The sequence below is a fragment of the Sarcophilus harrisii genome, chromosome 4, assembly GCF_902635505.1.
Source record: "Sarcophilus harrisii chromosome 4, mSarHar1.11, whole genome shotgun sequence".
In the NCBI taxonomy this organism is placed as follows: domain Eukaryota; kingdom Metazoa; phylum Chordata; class Mammalia; order Dasyuromorphia; family Dasyuridae; genus Sarcophilus; species Sarcophilus harrisii.
In genome coordinates, this window is record NC_045429.1 from 119346378 (window position 1) to 119366532 (window position 20155).

General features: G+C 32.3%; 1 protein-coding gene across 6 annotated transcripts in view; it reads left to right on the forward strand.

Annotated features, from left to right (window-relative positions):
- WDR27 (WD repeat domain 27) overlaps positions 1–20155 on the forward strand; it is a 243228-nt gene that overhangs the window by 36744 nt on the left and 186329 nt on the right. For 5 of the 6 annotated variants that reach the window (XR_004229384.1, XM_031937462.1, XM_031937458.1 and 2 more), the window contains 4 exons: positions 439–517; positions 2043–2120; positions 6371–6468; positions 9427–9516. Coding sequence is in view for 5 of the 6 variants with exons in the window: in XM_031937462.1 (XP_031793322.1) it covers positions 439–517; positions 2043–2120; positions 6371–6468; positions 9427–9516 (345 nt within the window). In the remaining variant the exon portion in view is untranslated. The remainder of the gene's footprint in view (positions 1–438; positions 518–2042; positions 2121–6370; positions 6469–9426; positions 9517–20155) is intronic. The other variant, XM_031937459.1, reaches the window with a different exon arrangement.

Consider the following 20155-nt stretch of genomic DNA (forward strand, 5'->3'; position numbering starts at 1 on the left):
TATTTTATTTGTATTCAACTCTTCTTGACCTCATTTGTTGTTTTCTTGGCAAAAATACTGGAGTCGTTTGCCATTTCTTTTCCCAACTTATTTCATAGATGAGAAAATGGAAACAAATTGGGTTAAGTGACTTGCGTAGAATTACACTTCTAGTAAGTATCTAATAGGCCAGATACTACCTCAGGTCTTCCTGATCCCAGTCCGGCACTGTATCCATTGCACCATGTAACTGCTCACATATGTAACTTGAATATAATACTGTTATTAGACATGGGATAGGTATAGACATTGGACCTTTTATTTCATCAGAGATAATTGGTGCAAAGATCCTACTCCTCCATTTGACAATTTAAAAAATTCTAACTGCACTGTTATTTTCATAATGATATTGTAGTATTCCAAACATTTGCATGATCTTTTCCAATTATTTTGATATAGCTGTGAAGAGCACCATAAAAGACCAACCAGTGGTTTTCCACAATAAAGTTGTATCATCTGGTTATGCATCTGCACCACAGTGAGTAGGAATTCTTTAAGTCAATTCACTGAAAAATTAAGTACTTCTTTTTAACTAATTAGTGACACATTGTAAAGTAATGAAAAGAGGGATGGAACTGGGTTCAAAATTTGTGATACTTGTTATTTGTTACAATAGGGCCAAAACTGTTTTGAGTTAATTCAGTAAAGGTAGACTGAAGTACAGATGGAACAAAAGCAGGTTATTAACAGTGATGCATATAATTGTTAATAAAATGTGTTAGACTGGTAACCTCAGTAAAACCAGCAATCCCAATGAGAAGGAAGGGACCTTCTTTATTGATTCATAACAAAGAAGGGATCTTCGTAGGTGTAGAACATTATGATTGTCTTTTTTAAAATTTTCAAATATAGACTATACAAAATAATTATATATTATATGGGATAAAAATAAGTTTTTACCTCATTTTGCATTTTAGATATCTTTCCAAACTGTTAGGTAAAGTGAATATCTATATATTGAATCATTTTATCATTAACATATTAATTAGAGGTATGCTTACAAAGAAAAGTTTTGACTGTAAAATGATAGCTAAGAATTACAATGAGCCTTCTTGGAATAGAAACTGGGTAAGTGATTTCCTTGGGACTGAGAGCTACTGTTTGAGGTAACTTCTGTTAGTGCAGATCAATATCTTTTCTGGAACTTAGAATATTATTTAGAGCATTGAGAGGTACAATAACTTGTCCAGAGTCCAACAGCCATTTTATCTAAGAGGCTGGACCTAGTTTGAGTCTTCCTGATTTTAAGGCTAGCTCTATTATGCCTTGCATTTTTTGATAATACATTATTTTCCTTTCATTTTCATTCTTTTACATAATCTCTACAAATCAAAAGATAATTGATTGATTTTTTTGGATATGATTGTTATGGCATTCTCCTAAAGTAAGTCTTGATATTCTAGCAACAATTCTGTATGAAAGAAGCAGCACGGCATAGGTGAAAGCTGGTTCAGAAGCCAGAAGATCCGAGTTCAAGGTCTCTGGCACATATTCTTATTGTGACTTTGGACATGTGTCTTAATTTTTGAGTGCTCTAGTTATCTCTAAGAAATGAAGTCACAAAGAACTCCTGACCTGTGTTTTTAGATGGAGTTGTCTCATTGGGGAAGTCCTTATCTCTATCACAAAATTGTAGCAAACCAGAGTTTTTGCAAATGTGTAGGTGCAGAATTGAAATTATAAATCAATAATGAGTTAGAAGTAATAGTGATTAGTTGTGCTATTTTAAATAGGCATAAATTTAATTCACTTAAATATTTATTAGGCATCTGCTTTGTACAAGATACTGATACAAAAATAAAAGCACAATATAGTTGTGGCCTCCCACTATCATGTTCTCCAGGAAAAACTTTAACTTATAATTTCCTTTTATGAGCAACTCAATTTTTTTTTTGCTACATAATAATATTAGCATAAAGTAGCAAATGGATATTTAACTTTTCTCAGTGTTATAGTGCAATCTATGTTTCAAAAATAATATTTGAAAGTATTCTTTCCAACAGAAGAACTATGTTTTCACCAAAGACCAACATAAAGACAAATGGTGAAAGATTCTCAGAATTAAAGAGTTATTATAAATGGTATGTAATACAGGTGATGTAATTAAAAAGATTAAATATGAAGTGTGAAACTTCTAAAGTATTTTTATTTTATTCTCTTCAAAATTTTATTTCATAGAAAGTTCTATTTCCTTCTATAGCATATGCTAATCTACTGTTTTGAATGAAATTTCAGATTTTTTTCACCAGTATGAAGGTTTAAAAAAAATTTCCAAATGTCAAATATGGTATTTTTTTTAGTGCATTATCAAATGTAGAAAACTATATGTTTGGAAATATGATTTAAAATATTTTATCACAAAATTCATAATAAACAATGCATACATCTTATCAAATAATAATTTTGGGTTGTCATTTATTAATATGGTATTTTAATGAATACCTCACTGTTAGTATAGTGAAAAGGAAGCTAAGGATTAGAAGACTTATGGCTTTTCACATCAAATTACATATGAAATATAGTCATTTTTACCTTTCTGATATCTTTTCTATTTTATTCTCTCTGTTCCTATTGTCATCCATGTATATCTGTCTGGATGACTGAAACAGGTTTTTTCAAACGTATCTTGCTACTTTCAGTTTCTTCCTCTTTCATTCTATTTCATTTAATTCAAAACCTTTCATTGCTTCCCTATTATCTATTGAATAAAATCAGTTTAATTAATGCAGGTAAACTAAAAATCCATTAAGTGCCTATTCCAGGCAAATCACTCTATCTGACGCTGATGGTATAAATATGGCCCCTTCCATAAATCCCCTTTTGGGATTTAAAATAGTAATTCCTTGGACTGGGGGAGGGAAGAATTGGTGATCATGGAGGTATAGGGTTTGGGGGACAAGAAAGTATAAGCTTTGCTGGTCTGCTTAAAAGAAGGTGACACTGAGGAATCTGTGGAGTGACAGAGAACCAGCATACATCAGAGGTAGATGAGCCAGTGATCAGATGAGCACAAGTGGCAAATAGAGTCTTAGTGGACTATCCCTTCTACTGATTTAGAAGGCAAATAGTCTTCCCTTTCTTTCATCCTCTTTATATGAAGAGATGGAGATATATTTTTTTTCATGCTAGAGCTTTCAATTTCTTTTACATGGATTTGTCCCTGTGTAGAGGGGATTTTTATAAAATTTGATTTGTTTAGATAAGCTCATTTTCTATTATTTTGTCGTGTATCTTTGTAAATAACCACATTTGTAAGGGAAGTGGGGGAGCTCTGAGGAGTTTAATTTTTTTTTGGTAATATTTCAAAGAAATATATATATATATATATATATATATATATATATATATATATATACACACACACACACACACACACACACACATATCCTTTCATATCCATCTATCTAAATGTGTATGTATGTATAGTATGTACCCTTGTACATGTACCTTGAGATTGGCACACTTAGTAGAAAGTGAAATTTAGGAAGAAAGGATGCTTTGGGACCAAAGATAATCAGCTCACTTTTAGATGTGATGAGTTTGAGATGCTTATTAGGTACCTAGTTTAAAAAATCAAATAAGTAATTGATAATATGAAAGTAATATGAAAAAGCACTAAAAAAAGATATTCTGGAGCCAGATTGCAAAGACTTTTAAATGCCATTATTTTATTCTAAAGGAAATAGAGAATTGGAGGTTTTTTAAAATGGATGAAGTTACATAATTGGATCTATGCTTTGGAAATATCAATCTAGCACCTATGTGTAAGACAGTATGGAGAGAAAAGAATCTAGTAGCAAGGAGGCCAGTTAGGAAACTATTACAATATTCATATGGTAAGCCACATTATTTATTGTTGTCCAGTTGTTTTTCAGTCACATCTACTCTTTGTGATCCCATTTGGAGTTTTCTTGGCAAAAACACTGGAGTGGTTTTGCCATTTTCTTTTCCAGCTCATTTTACAGATGAGGCAACTGAAGCAAACAGGGTAAAGTGACTTGGCCAGGGTCACACAACTGATGGTTTTAGTGTCAGTCAGAGAGTTGTGGAAATCTTTTGGTCAACTCAGGTCCTTCATGAAAGAACTCACGAATCTGAAGAGTTTTAGGTGGCAAAAATGGAAGCTTATTGTTCAATGAGAAGTCAGCTTTGCTAGAGAAACTGACTTCTTCAGTGGCAAAGTCCTATTAGGGAAATGGAGGCTGGCATCACGAAGAGAATGCCTTCTTAGCGGGCAGAGTCCTTGTAGTTACACCAAAGAGGCAGAACATGCCACTTTTGACCTTCTGCAAAGAAATGAGTAAATAGAAACCTATTATATAGCAGATCTTGGCAGGATTGGGGGTGGGGTGGGTGAGGCGGCAATTTGAGCTTATCAGACCAGGATTTCCCAAATGAAATTGCTTTGAAGACTTTTTCAGCCTGAATTTGAATAGAGATCCAGTTAGCGATGGAGGTGATTTGCTTTAGAAATGACCCAGCCAGGAGGATAAGCTCTCATAGACTCTCTGGAGTCTGGGGAGAGGTCAGGAATCAAAGGAGGCAGAATTTCAGAGTGTTAATCTTACAGATCAAAAATGAACACAGTTTCACACCCCCAGTACAACTAATAAATGTCTGAGACCAAGTTTTTTATTTTTCTGAATTTAAAAGATTTATATATACAAAATACGTGTGTGAGTTGTATGTGTGTATTTTTGATGAGAGTAAGGTTCTAGAACTACCAGCCTTCCTCTCCCATTTAATTCCTCTGTGTCAGTTCTTCCACTTGTATTCATTTATATAAGATAGTTACTCTTTTCACCTTTTCCTACATGTTTTTGCTTTTGAGAATCACATCATACTCAACTCTATCCCAATCTTTCTTTTGAGCTACCCATTTACTAATGACAATTTTAGACACACAGTATACATTTTGAGGCCAGAATTTAACTCAGGAAGATGAGTCATTCTGAATCCAGTCTTAGCATGGTATTCATTGTGCCATCTAACTGTCACCATGCAGATAGTAAACATTTAATAAATTTGTCTAATTGAATTAATTAGACTACTGAAAGTTTTTTTTAACCTAAGAAATTATAGATTTGAGCACTTATGAAGGTTACTTCGGCCCATGACATTACATCTTGTTTTTAACATTAGAATGAGGCATTTTTGTAAGTATTTTGCTGAAATGGTACAAAGGAATGCAAGCAATTTGAGATCATATGTTGTTTTGTTTTTGTCTTTGCATACTATTGCCTCTTGAATTATTTGCTTACTAGGTGTAATAGCCATAACAACAAAAAAAGAAATTAAGTTAATGATCTTCTTAAAATCATGGGGGCTCTTGGGGATTACCACATCTTTTTCCTAATGCTAACTAATTACCTTTATGGCATTCTTGAATTGTTCCAAATACCTAAAGTTTATTGATTCCTCTATTTTCTATTTCTTTATGTCAGGATAACATTCGACTTTCTAACTGTGTCAGGTTTTCTAGTATTTTAGGATGGAGTTTGTTTGAGTTTGGTAGAATACATCATGGGCCACTAAGAATGTAAGTATACATTCTTAATATAAATAAAGACTGGCAACTCATACTTCTGACTAATTTTGCAAGATCTTTGAAGTCCTCTTGTGATGCTCTTTCACTGGTCTTTTCTGGGCATTAATCACAATTGGCATATTGCTCTATGGGTTTTGTTAATCATGAAGGAAATAGAGAGTTGGAGGTTTTTTAAAATGGGTGAAGTAACATACTTGGATCTATGCTTTGGGAATGTCAGTCTAGTAGTTCTGTCCAGGACAGTATGGAGTCCAATTAGGTAACTTTTACAATATTATAATCCTTTTGGGATTTAAAATAGTAATTCCTCGGACTGGGGGAGGGAAGAGTTGGTGATCATGGAGGTATAGGGTTTGGGGGACAAGAAAGTATAAGCTTTGCTGGTCTGCTTAAAAGAAGGTGACACTGAGGAATCTGTGGAGCAACTTTGTTGCTAGTTTTAGGAAAACTAACCATTTATCAAGTAGGATAATAGCAAGTATGATTATTTATCTCCTTAATACTAGGAATTATTAAACAATAAATAATAACCAGTTTTATAGCCATTGAGAACCAAGAAAATAAGCAAACCAATATTTTTATCAATTTGCATGAAATGGGATAATTTTTGCTCTTTTCATGTTGTTCAAAATTATGTATGTAAATTTCAAATGAATAATGTATTTTAAGTTATGTTATGATTTTTGGTTTCAAATTGAATCTATAGAGAAGTTAAAGTCTAGCTTCTTTCTACTTAATGATCGCATTTTTTGGTGACTTATTGTTTCTATTATTCCATAAAAGTAAAGATTATCCCTTGGAGAGTCCACTACCAACCACACTTAGCAGACAGCTATCTGTAGCCAGTAAAACAACTGCTATTTATTGCCTTCAGTATTCAGGTATGTATAATAAAATACCTTTTTAGGTTTTACTTTGTTTTAATAATAAGATTATTTGAAATAATTCTACGTTTCAAACTTTATACAGTTAAGATTTCCAAATGTGAGATACATTTAAGTTCTGATTCATTGTTTGAATAATTAATTACTCAGCATTCAAATGGATCTGTGATCTCACTGATTTGGATGCTCTTTTTCCTAGTGTGGCAGATCATAGTCCATCCATGTCCCTATCCTTTATGGTGGGTTCCAGAAATGTACTATAGGTCTTCCCTGCTTCCTCCTACTCCCCAATTTTGCAACAACACCGACATGCTACTGTCTTCTTGCCATCCCTTGTTTTCACCACATAACTAGAACATATTTCTTTCCGTGATGACATCTTTGAATATTGTTCAGCTTTGCAGTTCCTTATTGGCATATATTGAAGTCTACGCCACCTATCATGCACTTCTCCAAGTGCCTTCTAGATGATATTCATTTTTAATTTTTTTAAAAAATTCTTCTGTTTTATGTCTTGCCACCATACTTTAACACTAGAAGAATACTGGCACTAAATTGACATTTAATTCAGCTTTTTTTTTTTTTTTCTGGTGAACTTAGTGTCATTAAAAAGCTTTGCAATTCTTGAAGGCAGTCTAGCCCGACTTCCTCTTGTACTGTTTTCCATTATTTTTCCAAATTATGTTCTATTTGTATTGTTTATATCAGATTTATACAATGCAGTGCATATAAATATATGTAGATGTGTGTATATGTAAACATATATGTATCTTTGTATCCACATAAAACATATGTACACATATACATGCATCTGTGTTATATGTATGTATACATGTATGTATGTAAGTACTTGCACACACACACACACACACCCACCCACTCTGAAGGACAAATTTCTTAGGTTGTCTATCCAACTACATGTCTTAATTTATGCAACAGGTATTTTTTATCTACTTGGTCTTTTCTAAATGGATAGCCAGGCCAAAACAAGATCCCAAGTTTTTATTTGGCTGATTATGATTAGAATATTCAATGTAGACAGATAAAGTATTTCTTACATGATTACTATGTATCCATCACTGCTATAAGCTCAGAGGATACAATTGCAAGTACATGAGCTCATCTTCCCTTTATGTGAATCACCAATCAGGAGAGTCAGCCCTAAAACGTAACTTTCTCCAGGGTGGCTTGTAAAGAGTGGAGAAGTCAAAGAGAGAAGGGAGGAATTAAGCATTTATTAAGTACCTACTATATTCTAGATGCTATTCTGAGCACTTTACAAAATCTCTTTTGAGCCTCAAAACAGTTCTGTGAAAGAGGTGTTATTATTATTCCCATTTCAGCATAGAAGAAACTGAGACAGACAGAGGGTAAATGACTTACCAAGAGTCACATAGCTAATAAGTGTTTAAGGATAGATTTGAACTCAGGTTTTTAGAACTCGGGCCTAATGAATTGAACCAGCAGTAAAGTGGTTGAATAGAGCCTCTCGAGAAATCGTGGACATTTTAATTTAGGTTCAGGAATTAAGCTTTATCCAGTCACAGACTGAGAGTGTTGGAAGGAGTCTTTGAAAGTACCTCTTTATTTTGTAGATCAAGAACTGAGACCACACAACTGAGTGTTGGTACAACTGGGTTTTAAACCCAGGTTGAATGACTCTTAGTGTGATGTTCTTTGTACCATGAACAGTTTCCTAGCACTGGTAGTTCCGTGTTCTCCCTGTCCTTTGAAATACCTTGCCATGTGAGAGCCTTGCTAATTCTCATAATTATGATACTGTTGGAATGTGTTAATGCAGAATTTTATCCAAAAGGAATTTTCCCTCATGGCTTTGTCATGTTTCCTTTCCTTACCCAATAATATTGTACAAAACTTTGAATTTTATTCTTTAAGATTTAGTTTCATTAAAAAGTGATTAGCCATAAAAGGAAACAGATCAACCATTTCAGACACAGAATATAGAAAACTTTGAGTATGGTATCTGATAAAAAAATTCTCATATTTCTAGATAATTTGATTGCTATCCACTTCTGGTCCTGATTCTGTAATCTAATATTCAGAACTAACAAAATGTAGATTCTATCTACTTATGTTCCTTCTTCACACTTGCATTTTTTTTTTCATTGTAGGGAAAAAACTAATGATGAGAGAAGGCTGTGTGGCCATAGAACTCAGAGAAGTAGGGCCACTAGATATTTGTGAGAAGCTTTAATTAACTTAGTGTAATTATTTTAATTAATATTATATATATATATATATATATATATATATATATATATATATATATATATATATATATACCACTGTCCTCTCTCTCCCACTGTGCCTCTGTGTACCAACAACCAAAATACCTTATTTTAAAATTAGTTTATCTGGGGGTAGCTAGACGGCATTGTGGATAAAGTACTGGTCTTGGAGTCATAAGAACTTGAATTCAAATCTGGCCTTGGGAGCTTAAACATTCTCTAATTGTGTGATCTTAGGCAAGTCACTTAACCCTGATTGCCTAGAAAACTAAAATAATATATTTAAATCCAGTTCATCCAAAGCTTTGTTTTTTTTCCTCCCTGAAGATTTGGACTATGTTCTTCAGGAAAATATACACATTTTATTTGTAGTCAACTTTTTTTCTTAAAGTGACATTTGATAAGTGTGTGTGTGTGTGTGTGTGTGTGTGTGTGTGAATTGAAATATTTGATTTATACCCTGGATTTTTAGCCTTAAATGGCTATCTGGGCAAAACTTATTTGCTCAGCAAAAAAAAATCTCCTTTAGTCTTTTTTTTTTTTTTTAATGAAATGATATTAGAACCATCACTATTCGAAATGTGTTATTTTCATAGTAAGTAAAAATTACTCTAGCAAGTAAACTTTAAATTGGAATTGTCAGTTTTCATAATGAACACTGCTTATATTGCATCAGATATGACTTGGAACTTTTTTCTTTTAATAGGAGATGGACTCTATTTGGCTTGTGGTTTAGCTGACCATTTATTGCTAGTTTTCAAATCCAGTCTTACTAGAGTACCAACTGTTTTTCAAGGTAAACGTCACTTAATTCTATATTTTATGAATTTTAAGTATGGGTTTTGGTTCACTTTTAGATATTCATTTGTAGGTACCAAATTTATTCTCCTCTGAAAATGGTGCTTAAGCTGGTGAGTGGAATGATGAGGTTTACTGACAAACATAGTCATTTTGGGTTAACATTTTGTAATGTGAAACTGTAAATTGTGAAGTTGTTTAGTCCAGTAAGCTGACTTGGCATACATTGAGCACATCATCTTATTTTCAGTTAAAAATATTTTTTCTTATGTAGTCTATTATAATCAGCCATGATGGACATGTTTATTCATAGCTGAAAGAGCAAATATTCAACCTTAAATATATATGTCTTTGGTTAGACTGGCAACTCTCTAAAATGTATTAAAAAAAGTTTTGTGTTAAATATAAAAGCACTCATATTTCTTATAATTTCCTAATTAAAATAATTAACAATTTTTCCTCTTGGTATGAAGATATTTTGAAATTGATTTTTAATAGAACATTTTAATTTAACAGGCTATTTCATTTTTTATCAGAATAATTTTAAAATCATAATTGAAAGAACATTATGCTGCTTCTGCTTTGTGACTTTGTAATACAAAAATTAATAGTTTCTGTATTGTGTTAACTGTCCTATTCAATAAACTTCAGTGACTCACTATTGTTTCTAGGATCAAATAGTGAGTGGAATATACATTTAAGTTTTCTTTACAACTTAGAGTTATCATTATGAATTATCATTATGTATTATACTCTAATACAAATGGACTTTAAGACCTGTGAGTTTCATGTGTTCTCTAGTTTTGGAAGTACTTTCTTCCATATGTGTAAATAAGAGTGTGATATAGACTTTTTGGGTGGATGTTTAAAACAACTCTTCTTATTAACAGCACCTTAGTATATGGGTGGTTGTCCGTCATTCTTCAAAAGGATCAAAATGACATCACTATATTGTAATCAAGGTACAGTGTGTCAGACTGTGCCTGATCAGATCACTAATTCAGAAGGGTATGTCACCAGTTGGCAAAAATATTTCATATGAATACTTGGAGTTGAGATGTCTCTAATATTTCATGTTTCTTTTGAGCTATTACAATTCTCTCATAGACTTTCTCTCATAGAATACAATGTCTTATTTGATTTGGGTACATCATTCTGGCTGATCCTTTGCCAGTATCTTTCATCTTACACAATTGAAAGTTTTTCTAGGAGATTGTCAGTGTGTCCTTGTACATTCCTTCTGACCTCCATGTGGGTGCTTGCTTTATGTGAGTTCTCTGTAAAATAGTCTTTTAGGGAAATGTATGTTTGTCATTTAGACAATGTAGCCAGTTCATCAGAGTTGTTCTCTCTGCAATGAAGTTTAAATACTTGGCAGTTCAGCTTGAGAAAGATTCTTAATGTCTGATACCTTAACTTAAATCTTCTTAAGATGATTCAAATGGAAAAGATTCAGTTTCCTGGCATGGTGCTGGTATACTGTTCAAACTGAGAGTGGTTAATCTGTAGGCTTTCAGTTTGGTAGGCAGCCTAATACCTCTTCCACTCTTTCCTTTTGAGTCTTTCAAATACTGAACTAGGTCTGGCAATGTATGTGTCAATCCCATCATCTGTGTATGCATTCCTGGAAAGTAAGCTGCTAAGGTAAATGAATTTATTCACAATATTCAGAATTACTTCATTTGCTGTAACCAATCATTCCACATATGGGTGGTATACTGGTTATTAGAGAATCAGTGTTTTCTTGGTGCTAATTGTTAGACCAAAGTTAGCAAAAAATAGAGAATCTTTCTTGCATCTCAGTTTCAGAGAGTTCCCTGAATGTAGTCATCTGGAAACAAAAAATCATGGACCAATTCTCCCTCCATTTTAATCTTGGCTTATAACCCTTTCAAGTTAAATAACTTATCATCAGTGGGGTAGTTGACCTTGATGCCATTTTCATCCTTGTTGAAGATGTCTGATTACATTGCTGAAAATATACTAAAAAACATAGGAGAAAGCACATAACTTTGCTTCATTCCATTGAGAGCTGGGAAAACTCAAGCGTATCATCCATTGTATAAAGCTTGGGCAAATATGACATCATGAAGTTGACATATTGATGAAGTTTTCTGGGCAATCAAATTTTGTCATAGTTTTCCATAAGCTTTCATGACTGAAAATTTCAAAGACTTTTGTCAGATCCTGTATCAATTATTCCTTGGTCCTTTCTGAAGCTACACTGGCTATCAGGTAGATGACTGTCTTTAATGTGAAGGATTAGTCTATTAAGGACCACCCCAGAAAGAATCTTGCTAGCAATGACTAAGAGAGAAAAGACTACTCCTTTCTTGTAGCATTCACCCATGATTGTCACAAGACATTATAGAGATGGACAATGAGCGCATTCTTAAACTCCTGGGGGATGATCTCCTCTTGCCATTTAATTTGAAAAATTTCAGCCAGGTTTTTGTATGAGCAGTGGACACCCTGCCTTATAAATTTCAACTGGAATAGCACCAGCACCATGTGCTTTGCCACATAAGAGGAACCTAATGGCATTCAAAACTTCTTGATTTGGAAATTTGGCTAAAGAGATACTGACTTCAGCATTGATTGATGGTGATCTGTTAAAAACGCCATGGAAATGGTCATTTAGTCTATGTCCTTATCATTAATCAATGTGACTCCTCTCAGCACTGAGTAGTTGAGATGCACTATAGATCTTTGACCTATAAAAAGCCTTCAGGATATTCTAAAAGTATTTCAGAGTTTACTATCAGCATAAAATTGAATTTCATCTGTCTTCTTATTGGGCCAAGAATCTTGCAACTCTCAATTTTTGATGGAGTTAAATGCTGCCTTTTTAGAGCAGATGAATTATCCTGCTAGTAAACTCAATGGTGCACATTCTAAAAGGTCATTAAGAGTGATTGAATGATTTATCAACTGATTTTCACTTTCTTGAGATCCAGTTTTCCAGTGTAAGTAGAAATTGAGAATATAATTCCTGAGCATTTATCAACTTTTCAGAGCTTTACACAAAATAGAGGCTAAATAAATCTTTGTTTAATGAATATATATATTTTTCCTTCTCTGTTTTTATATAGTCTTTAAATAAGAGTTTCTAATTACTGCTACAAAAGCATGATTGTAGTACCTTGATTATAGATTGCCACCCAGGTCCCCCAGGAGCTTTAGAAATAGATCACAACCTATGTGACATATTAACATGAAAAAGGCAAAAAAGTACTACTTACCAATCCCTGGGTCAGCAGGATCTCCCTGGGCATTTTTGCCGTGTTTACTTTTCTTAGTCAACATTTGTTGGACAACTTGTGACCATTGTACTACTTAGAGTAGGGGAATAAAAGAAAGTTAAAGACTTGAGTGGTTCATGGTGAAATTGCCATTACAAAGTACTTGTAATGATACTTTGTTTACAAGGGAAGGGCAAGTACAATTTTCATTTAATAGATGAAGAAATTGAGGGGTAGAAAATGTTATTAAATAACTCTAAATAGTTGGCAGCAAAACAAGAACTTTGACTTAATAGAGGTTCCTTCTCTTCCAGGTTATTGATCATACTGCTGAATCATAAATCATAAACAATTGAAAAGCACAGATATCTGTAACAGATGCTTAATAAACATAATTAATTTAGTATGAGAAAGAAAATATTGCCAAATGCCTATTCATTTTCATTTAAATTTCTTAAAAAGAAATTTTATGAAATAATTTACCTTCTTTATCATTATTCATATATCACCACACACATATATGTGTACATATACATACATACATATGTATATAAGATGCATTATTTTCCAAGAAGCCTCATTTCCTATAGCATCATTTTATTTATTTATTGCATTTTCATAGTTTTATTTTGTTCATTGATCTATTGATTTTACTTAGTTTCACAAAAATAATAATAATATGAAAATTACACAAGAGGGCAGCAGAGGTATTTGAAATGCTTTGAAGTTACATTAATTTTAGTTTCAGATTTTCTGAAGGACTCAGTCCTCTTTATGTCCTAAATTATGTACTTTATCATAATTTGTAATTATTTTTCCATTTTTATTTTTATTTTCCTGATAAATGTGATTGATTGCATTAGGACAGGAGCATAACAAGGAATCTTTTTAATGTAATCTTTTAAATGTAATATTCTTTTTAATGTCTTTTAAATTTAATGTCATTTAATCAGTCCCAAAGCATTTTTAAAGCGCTGCTATTCTAAGTGATAGGGATATAAAGGCTAACCCCTCTTTCCCAAAAGAAACAAACAAAACTCCCCAAACACTCCCTATTCTCAAGGATTTCATAAAACTAATGAAAGAACATGAAAAACAATTATCTGTGTGTATGTATACATCACATACATATACATATAAAATAAATGAGTAAATCTCAAAGAGAAGCTCCTAAGAATAAAGAGGACTGGAAAGGTTTCTTGCAGAAAGTGGACTTCATCTGGGACTTGAAGAAAGCCATTTAGATTTTAATCTCTTTAGAGTAGGAATCCCTAGTTAATAATTACAAAATGATGCTGTGGGGAGTAAAATTTATTTTAATTTCAGTTATTGAAAGAAGTAGATTGGAATTTGTTTTAAAAAGTTTTTATAAAATTAAATTAACATTAATTTAAAATTTCCTTTCAACAAAGATAAGTAAACCAAGAGTACAGAATAACCACTTTTCCTCAATGAAAGAACAAAACTTCCTCCAAATTCTATATTTTATTAAAAGAAAAAATTAAGAATATTGTGTCATAAAATCTCTGAGTTATAAAGGCCATTAGAAACCATCCGATCTACCTGACCAAGATCCTCTTATCCTAGATAAGTGGATATTTAGTTTACTTGAAGATCTCTATGCACAAGGAATTCTCTAATATTTCTTCTATTTTTTTGATAGCCTTAATTATTTGGAACTTAGACACTGAGAGAGACAAGTAGTCATTACAACAATATAGTTAATCTTTTAGACTATAGGAAATGACTTGGGAGTCATTTATCAATCATTTGCTGGTATGTGGGCTAATTAGAGCAATAATAAATATCAGCACCAAATTAGAAAAAAGAGGTAAGATGACATTCATATGTGATATAGTTAATCTTATAGACTATAGGAAATGACTTGGGAGTCATTTATCAATCATTTGCTGGTATGTGGGCTAATTAGAGCAATAATAAATATCAGCACCAATTAGAAAAAAGAGGTAAGATGATATTCATATGTGATTGCCTTTGTCTGACATTTAGATATATGTTGATTCTAAAGATGTAATATAAATAAAAAGTAAGACATTGTTTTTGCTTATTATAATTTATTAGGAAAGTTTAACTCCTCTAACATAGTTGCCACAACAGAGGCTGAAAGAGAGCCTAAGTTATCTCAGTCAACATTAGATCTTGCAAAGTCAAGTCCTAAAAGCCCAGAGCTACATTACAGGGCCAGTTCATTACAAAACATTAGTGAGGGTCTTACCTTGAAATAAAATAAAAATAAGCCTGCCTTAATTTTTATGTTAGATCCCCCTAAACCAGGTTCCCGTCCCCCTTGCCCCATTCAAAATGTTTTTTAAAAAAGGCTGTTAGGTGGCACAGTGGATAGAATACTGGGCGTGAAGTCAGGAAGACTCATCTTTATGAATTCAAATCTGGCCATAGATACTTATTAGCTGTATTATCCTGGGAAAGTCACTTAACCCTATTTGCTTTTGTTTTTCATTTGTAAAATGAGCCAGAGAAGGAAAAGGCAGTGTTACAGTATCTTTGCCAAGAAAACCCAAAATGGCACCACAAAGAGTCAGACATAACCAAAAGGACTGAACAACAACAGAAAACAGCAACCAAAAGTTGAAAAATAAATGGTCATGGATTTTCCAGCATTATATGTGAAATGTGATTTCATCACTCTAATTGACAGTGGATTATGAAGTTAGACTATTAATATGAAAATATTAGATGTCGATTAAAAAATGCCATTTTAGAAGATGAAGTTTTAGAGGTGTGATTGCACGTCATTAAGAACATACCAAAGAAATCTGTGCCAAAGATGATCCAGTTGTAAAAGTCCCAAAGATTCATTTTCAAAGTATCTCAAATAGAAACATGCCCAAAGAATAGGGGAAAAGATTAAATAGTATTACTTTAAAGATGTGAAAAGTTACTTATACATAGATTAACTATTTTGCCCAAGATTTTTAGGAGAAAGGCCTAATTATGTATTTGAAGGTATTCTTTTTTTCTCTGTCTCTTTTTCTTTTTCTTCTTTTAAAAAAAATAATTATAACTTTTTATTGACAGAACCCATGCCTGGGTAATTTTTTACAACATTATCCCTTGTACTCACTTCTGTTCCACTTTTCTCCTTCCTCCCTCCACCCCCTCCCCCAGATGGCAAGCAGTCCTATATATGTTAAATATGCCACAGTATGTCCTAGATACAATATATGGGTGCAGAACCAAACAGTTCTCTTGTTTCACAGGAAGAATTGGATTCAGAAGATTAAAAATAACCTGGAAAGAAAAACAATAAATGCAAACAGTTTACATTCATTTCCCAGTATTCTTTGTTTGGGTATAACTGCTTCTGTCCCTCATTGATCAATTGAAACTGAGTTAGATTTCTCTTTGTCAAAGAAATCCACTTCCATCAGAATACATCCTCATACAGTATTGTTGTTGAAGTATATAATGATTCCCTGGTTCTGCTCTTTTCACTTAGCATCAGTTCATGTAAGTCTCTCCAAGCCTCTCTGTATTCATCCTGCTGGTCATTTCTTATAGAACAATAATATTCCAAAACATTCATATACTATAATTTACCCAACCATTCTCCAATTAATGGGCATCCATTCATTTTCCAGTTTCTAGCCACTACAAACAGGGTTGCCACAAACATTTTGGCACATACAGGTCTATTTCCCTTCTTTACTATCTTTTTGGGATATAAGCCCAGTAGTAGCACTGCTGGATCAAAGGGTATGCACAGTTTGATAATTTTTTGGGCATAATTTTAGATTGCTCTCCAGAATGGTTGGATTTGTTCACAACTCCACCAACAATGCATCAGTGTCCCAGTTTTCCTGCATTCCCTCCAACATTCATCATTATTTTTTCCTGTCATCTTAGCCAATCTGACAGGTGGTATCTCAGAGTTATCTTAATTTGCATTTCTCTGATCAATAGTGATTTGGAACACTCTTTCCTATGAGTGGAAATAGTTTCAATTTCCTCATCTGAAAATTGTCTGTTCATATCCTTTGACCATTTATCAATTGGAGAATAGCTTGATTTCTTATAAAATAGAGTCAATTCTCTAAATATTCTGGAAATGAGGCTATCAGAACCTTTAACTGTGAAGATGTTTTCCCAGTTTGTTGCTTCCCTTCTAATCTTGTTTGCATTAGTTTAGTTTGTACAAAGGCTTTTTTATTTGATATAATCAAAATTTTCTATTTTGTGATCAATAATGATCTCTAGTTCAATTTTGGTCACAAATTCTTTCCTCTTCCACAAGTCTGAGAGGTAAACTATCCTATGTTCCTCTAATTTATTTATGATCTTGTTCTTTATGCCTAAATCATAGACCCATTTTGATCTTATCTTGGTATATTGTGTTAAGTATGGGTCCATGCCTCATTTCTGCCATACTAATTTCCAGTTTTCCCAGCAGTTTTTGTCAAATAATGAATTCTTATCCCCAAATTTGGGATCTTTGGGTTTGTCAAACACTAGAGTGCTATAGTTATTGACTATTTTGTTCTGTGAACCTAATCTATTCCACTAATCAATTAATCTATTTTTTAGCCAATACCAAATGGTTTTGGTGACTGATGCTTTATAATATAGTTTAAGATCAGGTACAGCTAGGCCACCTTCATTTGATTTTTTTTTTCATTAATTCCCTTGAGATTCTCAACCTTTTGTTCTTCCATATGTATTTTGTTGTTATTTTTTCTAGATCATTTAAATAGTTTCTTGGAAGTCTGATTGGTATAGCACTAAATAAATAGATTAGTTTAGGGAGTATTGTCATCTTTATTATATTCCCTCGACCTATCCAAGAGCACTTAATATTTTTCCAATTATCTAAATCTGACTTTATTTGTGTGGAAAGTGTTTTGTAATTTTGCTCATATAATTCCTGACTTTCCTTTGGTAGATAGATTGCCAAATATCTTATGCTATTGACGGTTATTTTGAATGGAATTTCTCTTTGTATTTCTTGCTGTTGGATTTTGTTGGTGATGTATAAAAATGCTGAGGATTTTTGTGGATTTATTTTGTATTCTGCAACTTTGCTAAAGTTGTGAATTATTTCTAATAGCTTTTTAGTAGAATCTCTGGAGTTCTCTATACCATCATATCATCTGCAAAGAGTGATAGTTTGGCTTCTTCATTACCTACTCTAATTCCTTTAACCTCTTTCTCGACTCTTATTGCCGAGGTTAGTGTTTCTAATACAATATTGAATAATAATGGTGATAGTGGGCAACCTTGTTTCACTCCTGATCTTACTGGGAAAGATTCTAGTTTTTCTTGTTGCATAGGATGCTTACTGACGGTTTTAAATATATGCTCCTGACTATTTTAAGGAAAAGTGTTTTTATTAGGAATGGATGTTGGATTTTATCAGATGCTTTTTCTGCATCTATTGAGATGATCATATGGCTTTTGTTAATTTGGTTATTAATATAGTCAATTATGCTAATAGTTTTCCTAATATTGAATCAGCCCTGCATTCCTGGTATAAAACCTACTTGGTCATAGTTTATTATCCTGGGAATGATTTTCTGTAATCTTTTTGCTAATATTTTATTTAAGATTTTAGCATCAATATTCATTAGGGAGATTGGTCTATAATTTTCTTTGTCTGTTTTCAGCCTACCTATTTTAGATATCAGTACCATGTCTGTGTCATAAAAGGAATTTGGTAGGACTCTTAAAGGTATTCTTAAAAAATTCTGAGCTATATACCTCTTTCTTTCCCAACACTTTACCCAATTCTGGACATTTTGATAAAGACATTACATATATATGAAGCCATTGAATACATATTTCTATGTATCAGTTTTTCTTCCCTAGGTAGATAGTTTCTTTCTTCATCTGTCCTTTGTAGTTGGTTTGGATGTTCATATTTCTCAGAATAGTTTAGTCATTCATATTTACTTTTTCAAGCAATATTGCTGTTATTGAGTACAGCATTCTCTTGGTTCTGCTTGTTTCATTCTTTATTATTTTATGCAAATCTTTCTATGTTTTTCTAAAATCAATCTACTCATCGTTTTTTTTTAACCAGCAAAGTATTCTATTATAATCATGTATCAGAACTTATTTAGCCATTCCCTAATTCATTGATATTCTCTTTCTTTCATTCTTTGCCACCACAAAGAGAGCTGCTATACTTTAGAACATGAAGATGTTTTTTCTTTTTCTCTGATCACCTTAGAAAACAAATTGTGATATTTGTTTGATAGTGATATTGTTGAGTCAAAGAATACATAATAGAGTCTTATAATTTTTTAGATATTATTTCAGATTGTTCCCTAATATTTGGATTAATTCACAATTTCACAACAGTATATTAGTGTCCCAACTTTAGTGTCTCAATTTTTTCATATCTCCTCTGACATTTGCCATTTCCCCAATCATTTTAGCCAATCTGATATATGTGAGATGGAATCTCAAAATTATTTTAATTTTCATTTATCTAATTGACAATGATTTAGAACATTTTTTCCTATATAACTATATATAACCTTATTTCATCTCCCTGAAACTGCCTGTGCATATCCTTTGAACACTTATCAATTGGGGAATGACATATTTTAAATATGATGTTCTTTCTATATTTGATATGAGTCCTTAAGGAACTGCCTATAAATCCCCCCTCTCAAATTTCTGCTTCCTTTTGGTCTTGGCTAATTGGTTTTATTTGTAAACAACCTTTTAATTTAAAACAGTCAAAATTATCTTATTTACCTCTTATAATGCTCTCTAACTCTTGTTTATTCATAAATTATTCTCCTATCCATAAATCTGATAGGTAATATATTCCATGATCTTCCAATTTTCTTATGATAGCTTCTTTTATGGCTAGATTATGTGTCCATTTTGACCTTATCTTGGTAAATAGTATAGGATATTGTTCTATAACTCATTTTTTGCTAGGCTGCTTTCCAGTTTTCTCATTTTTTTTTTTTTTTTTGCCAAATAGTAAATTCTTATCCCCAAAACTTGTCTTTACATTTATCAAACACAAGTTACTATAATCATTTAATACTCTATATTGTATATCTATTTTATTTTATTAAACCACCATTGTATGATTTAGTCAATGCCAAATAGTTTTGATAATTATCATTTTATAACATAATTTAAGACTTAGTATTGATGGACTTCCTTTCTTTATGTTAAAAAATTCCATTGATATTCTTAAACTTTTCTTCTTCCAAATTAATTTTGTTATTTTATTTTATTTTATTTTATTTTACAATTCAAAAGATATTTCTTTTTTGGGGATGAAGGGGTAATTTAATTGAATGGTACTGAATAAGTTGAGTAGCTTAGGTATAACTCATATTTTTATTATATTGGATCAGCCCATCCATGAACAATGAATATTTCTCCAAATATTTA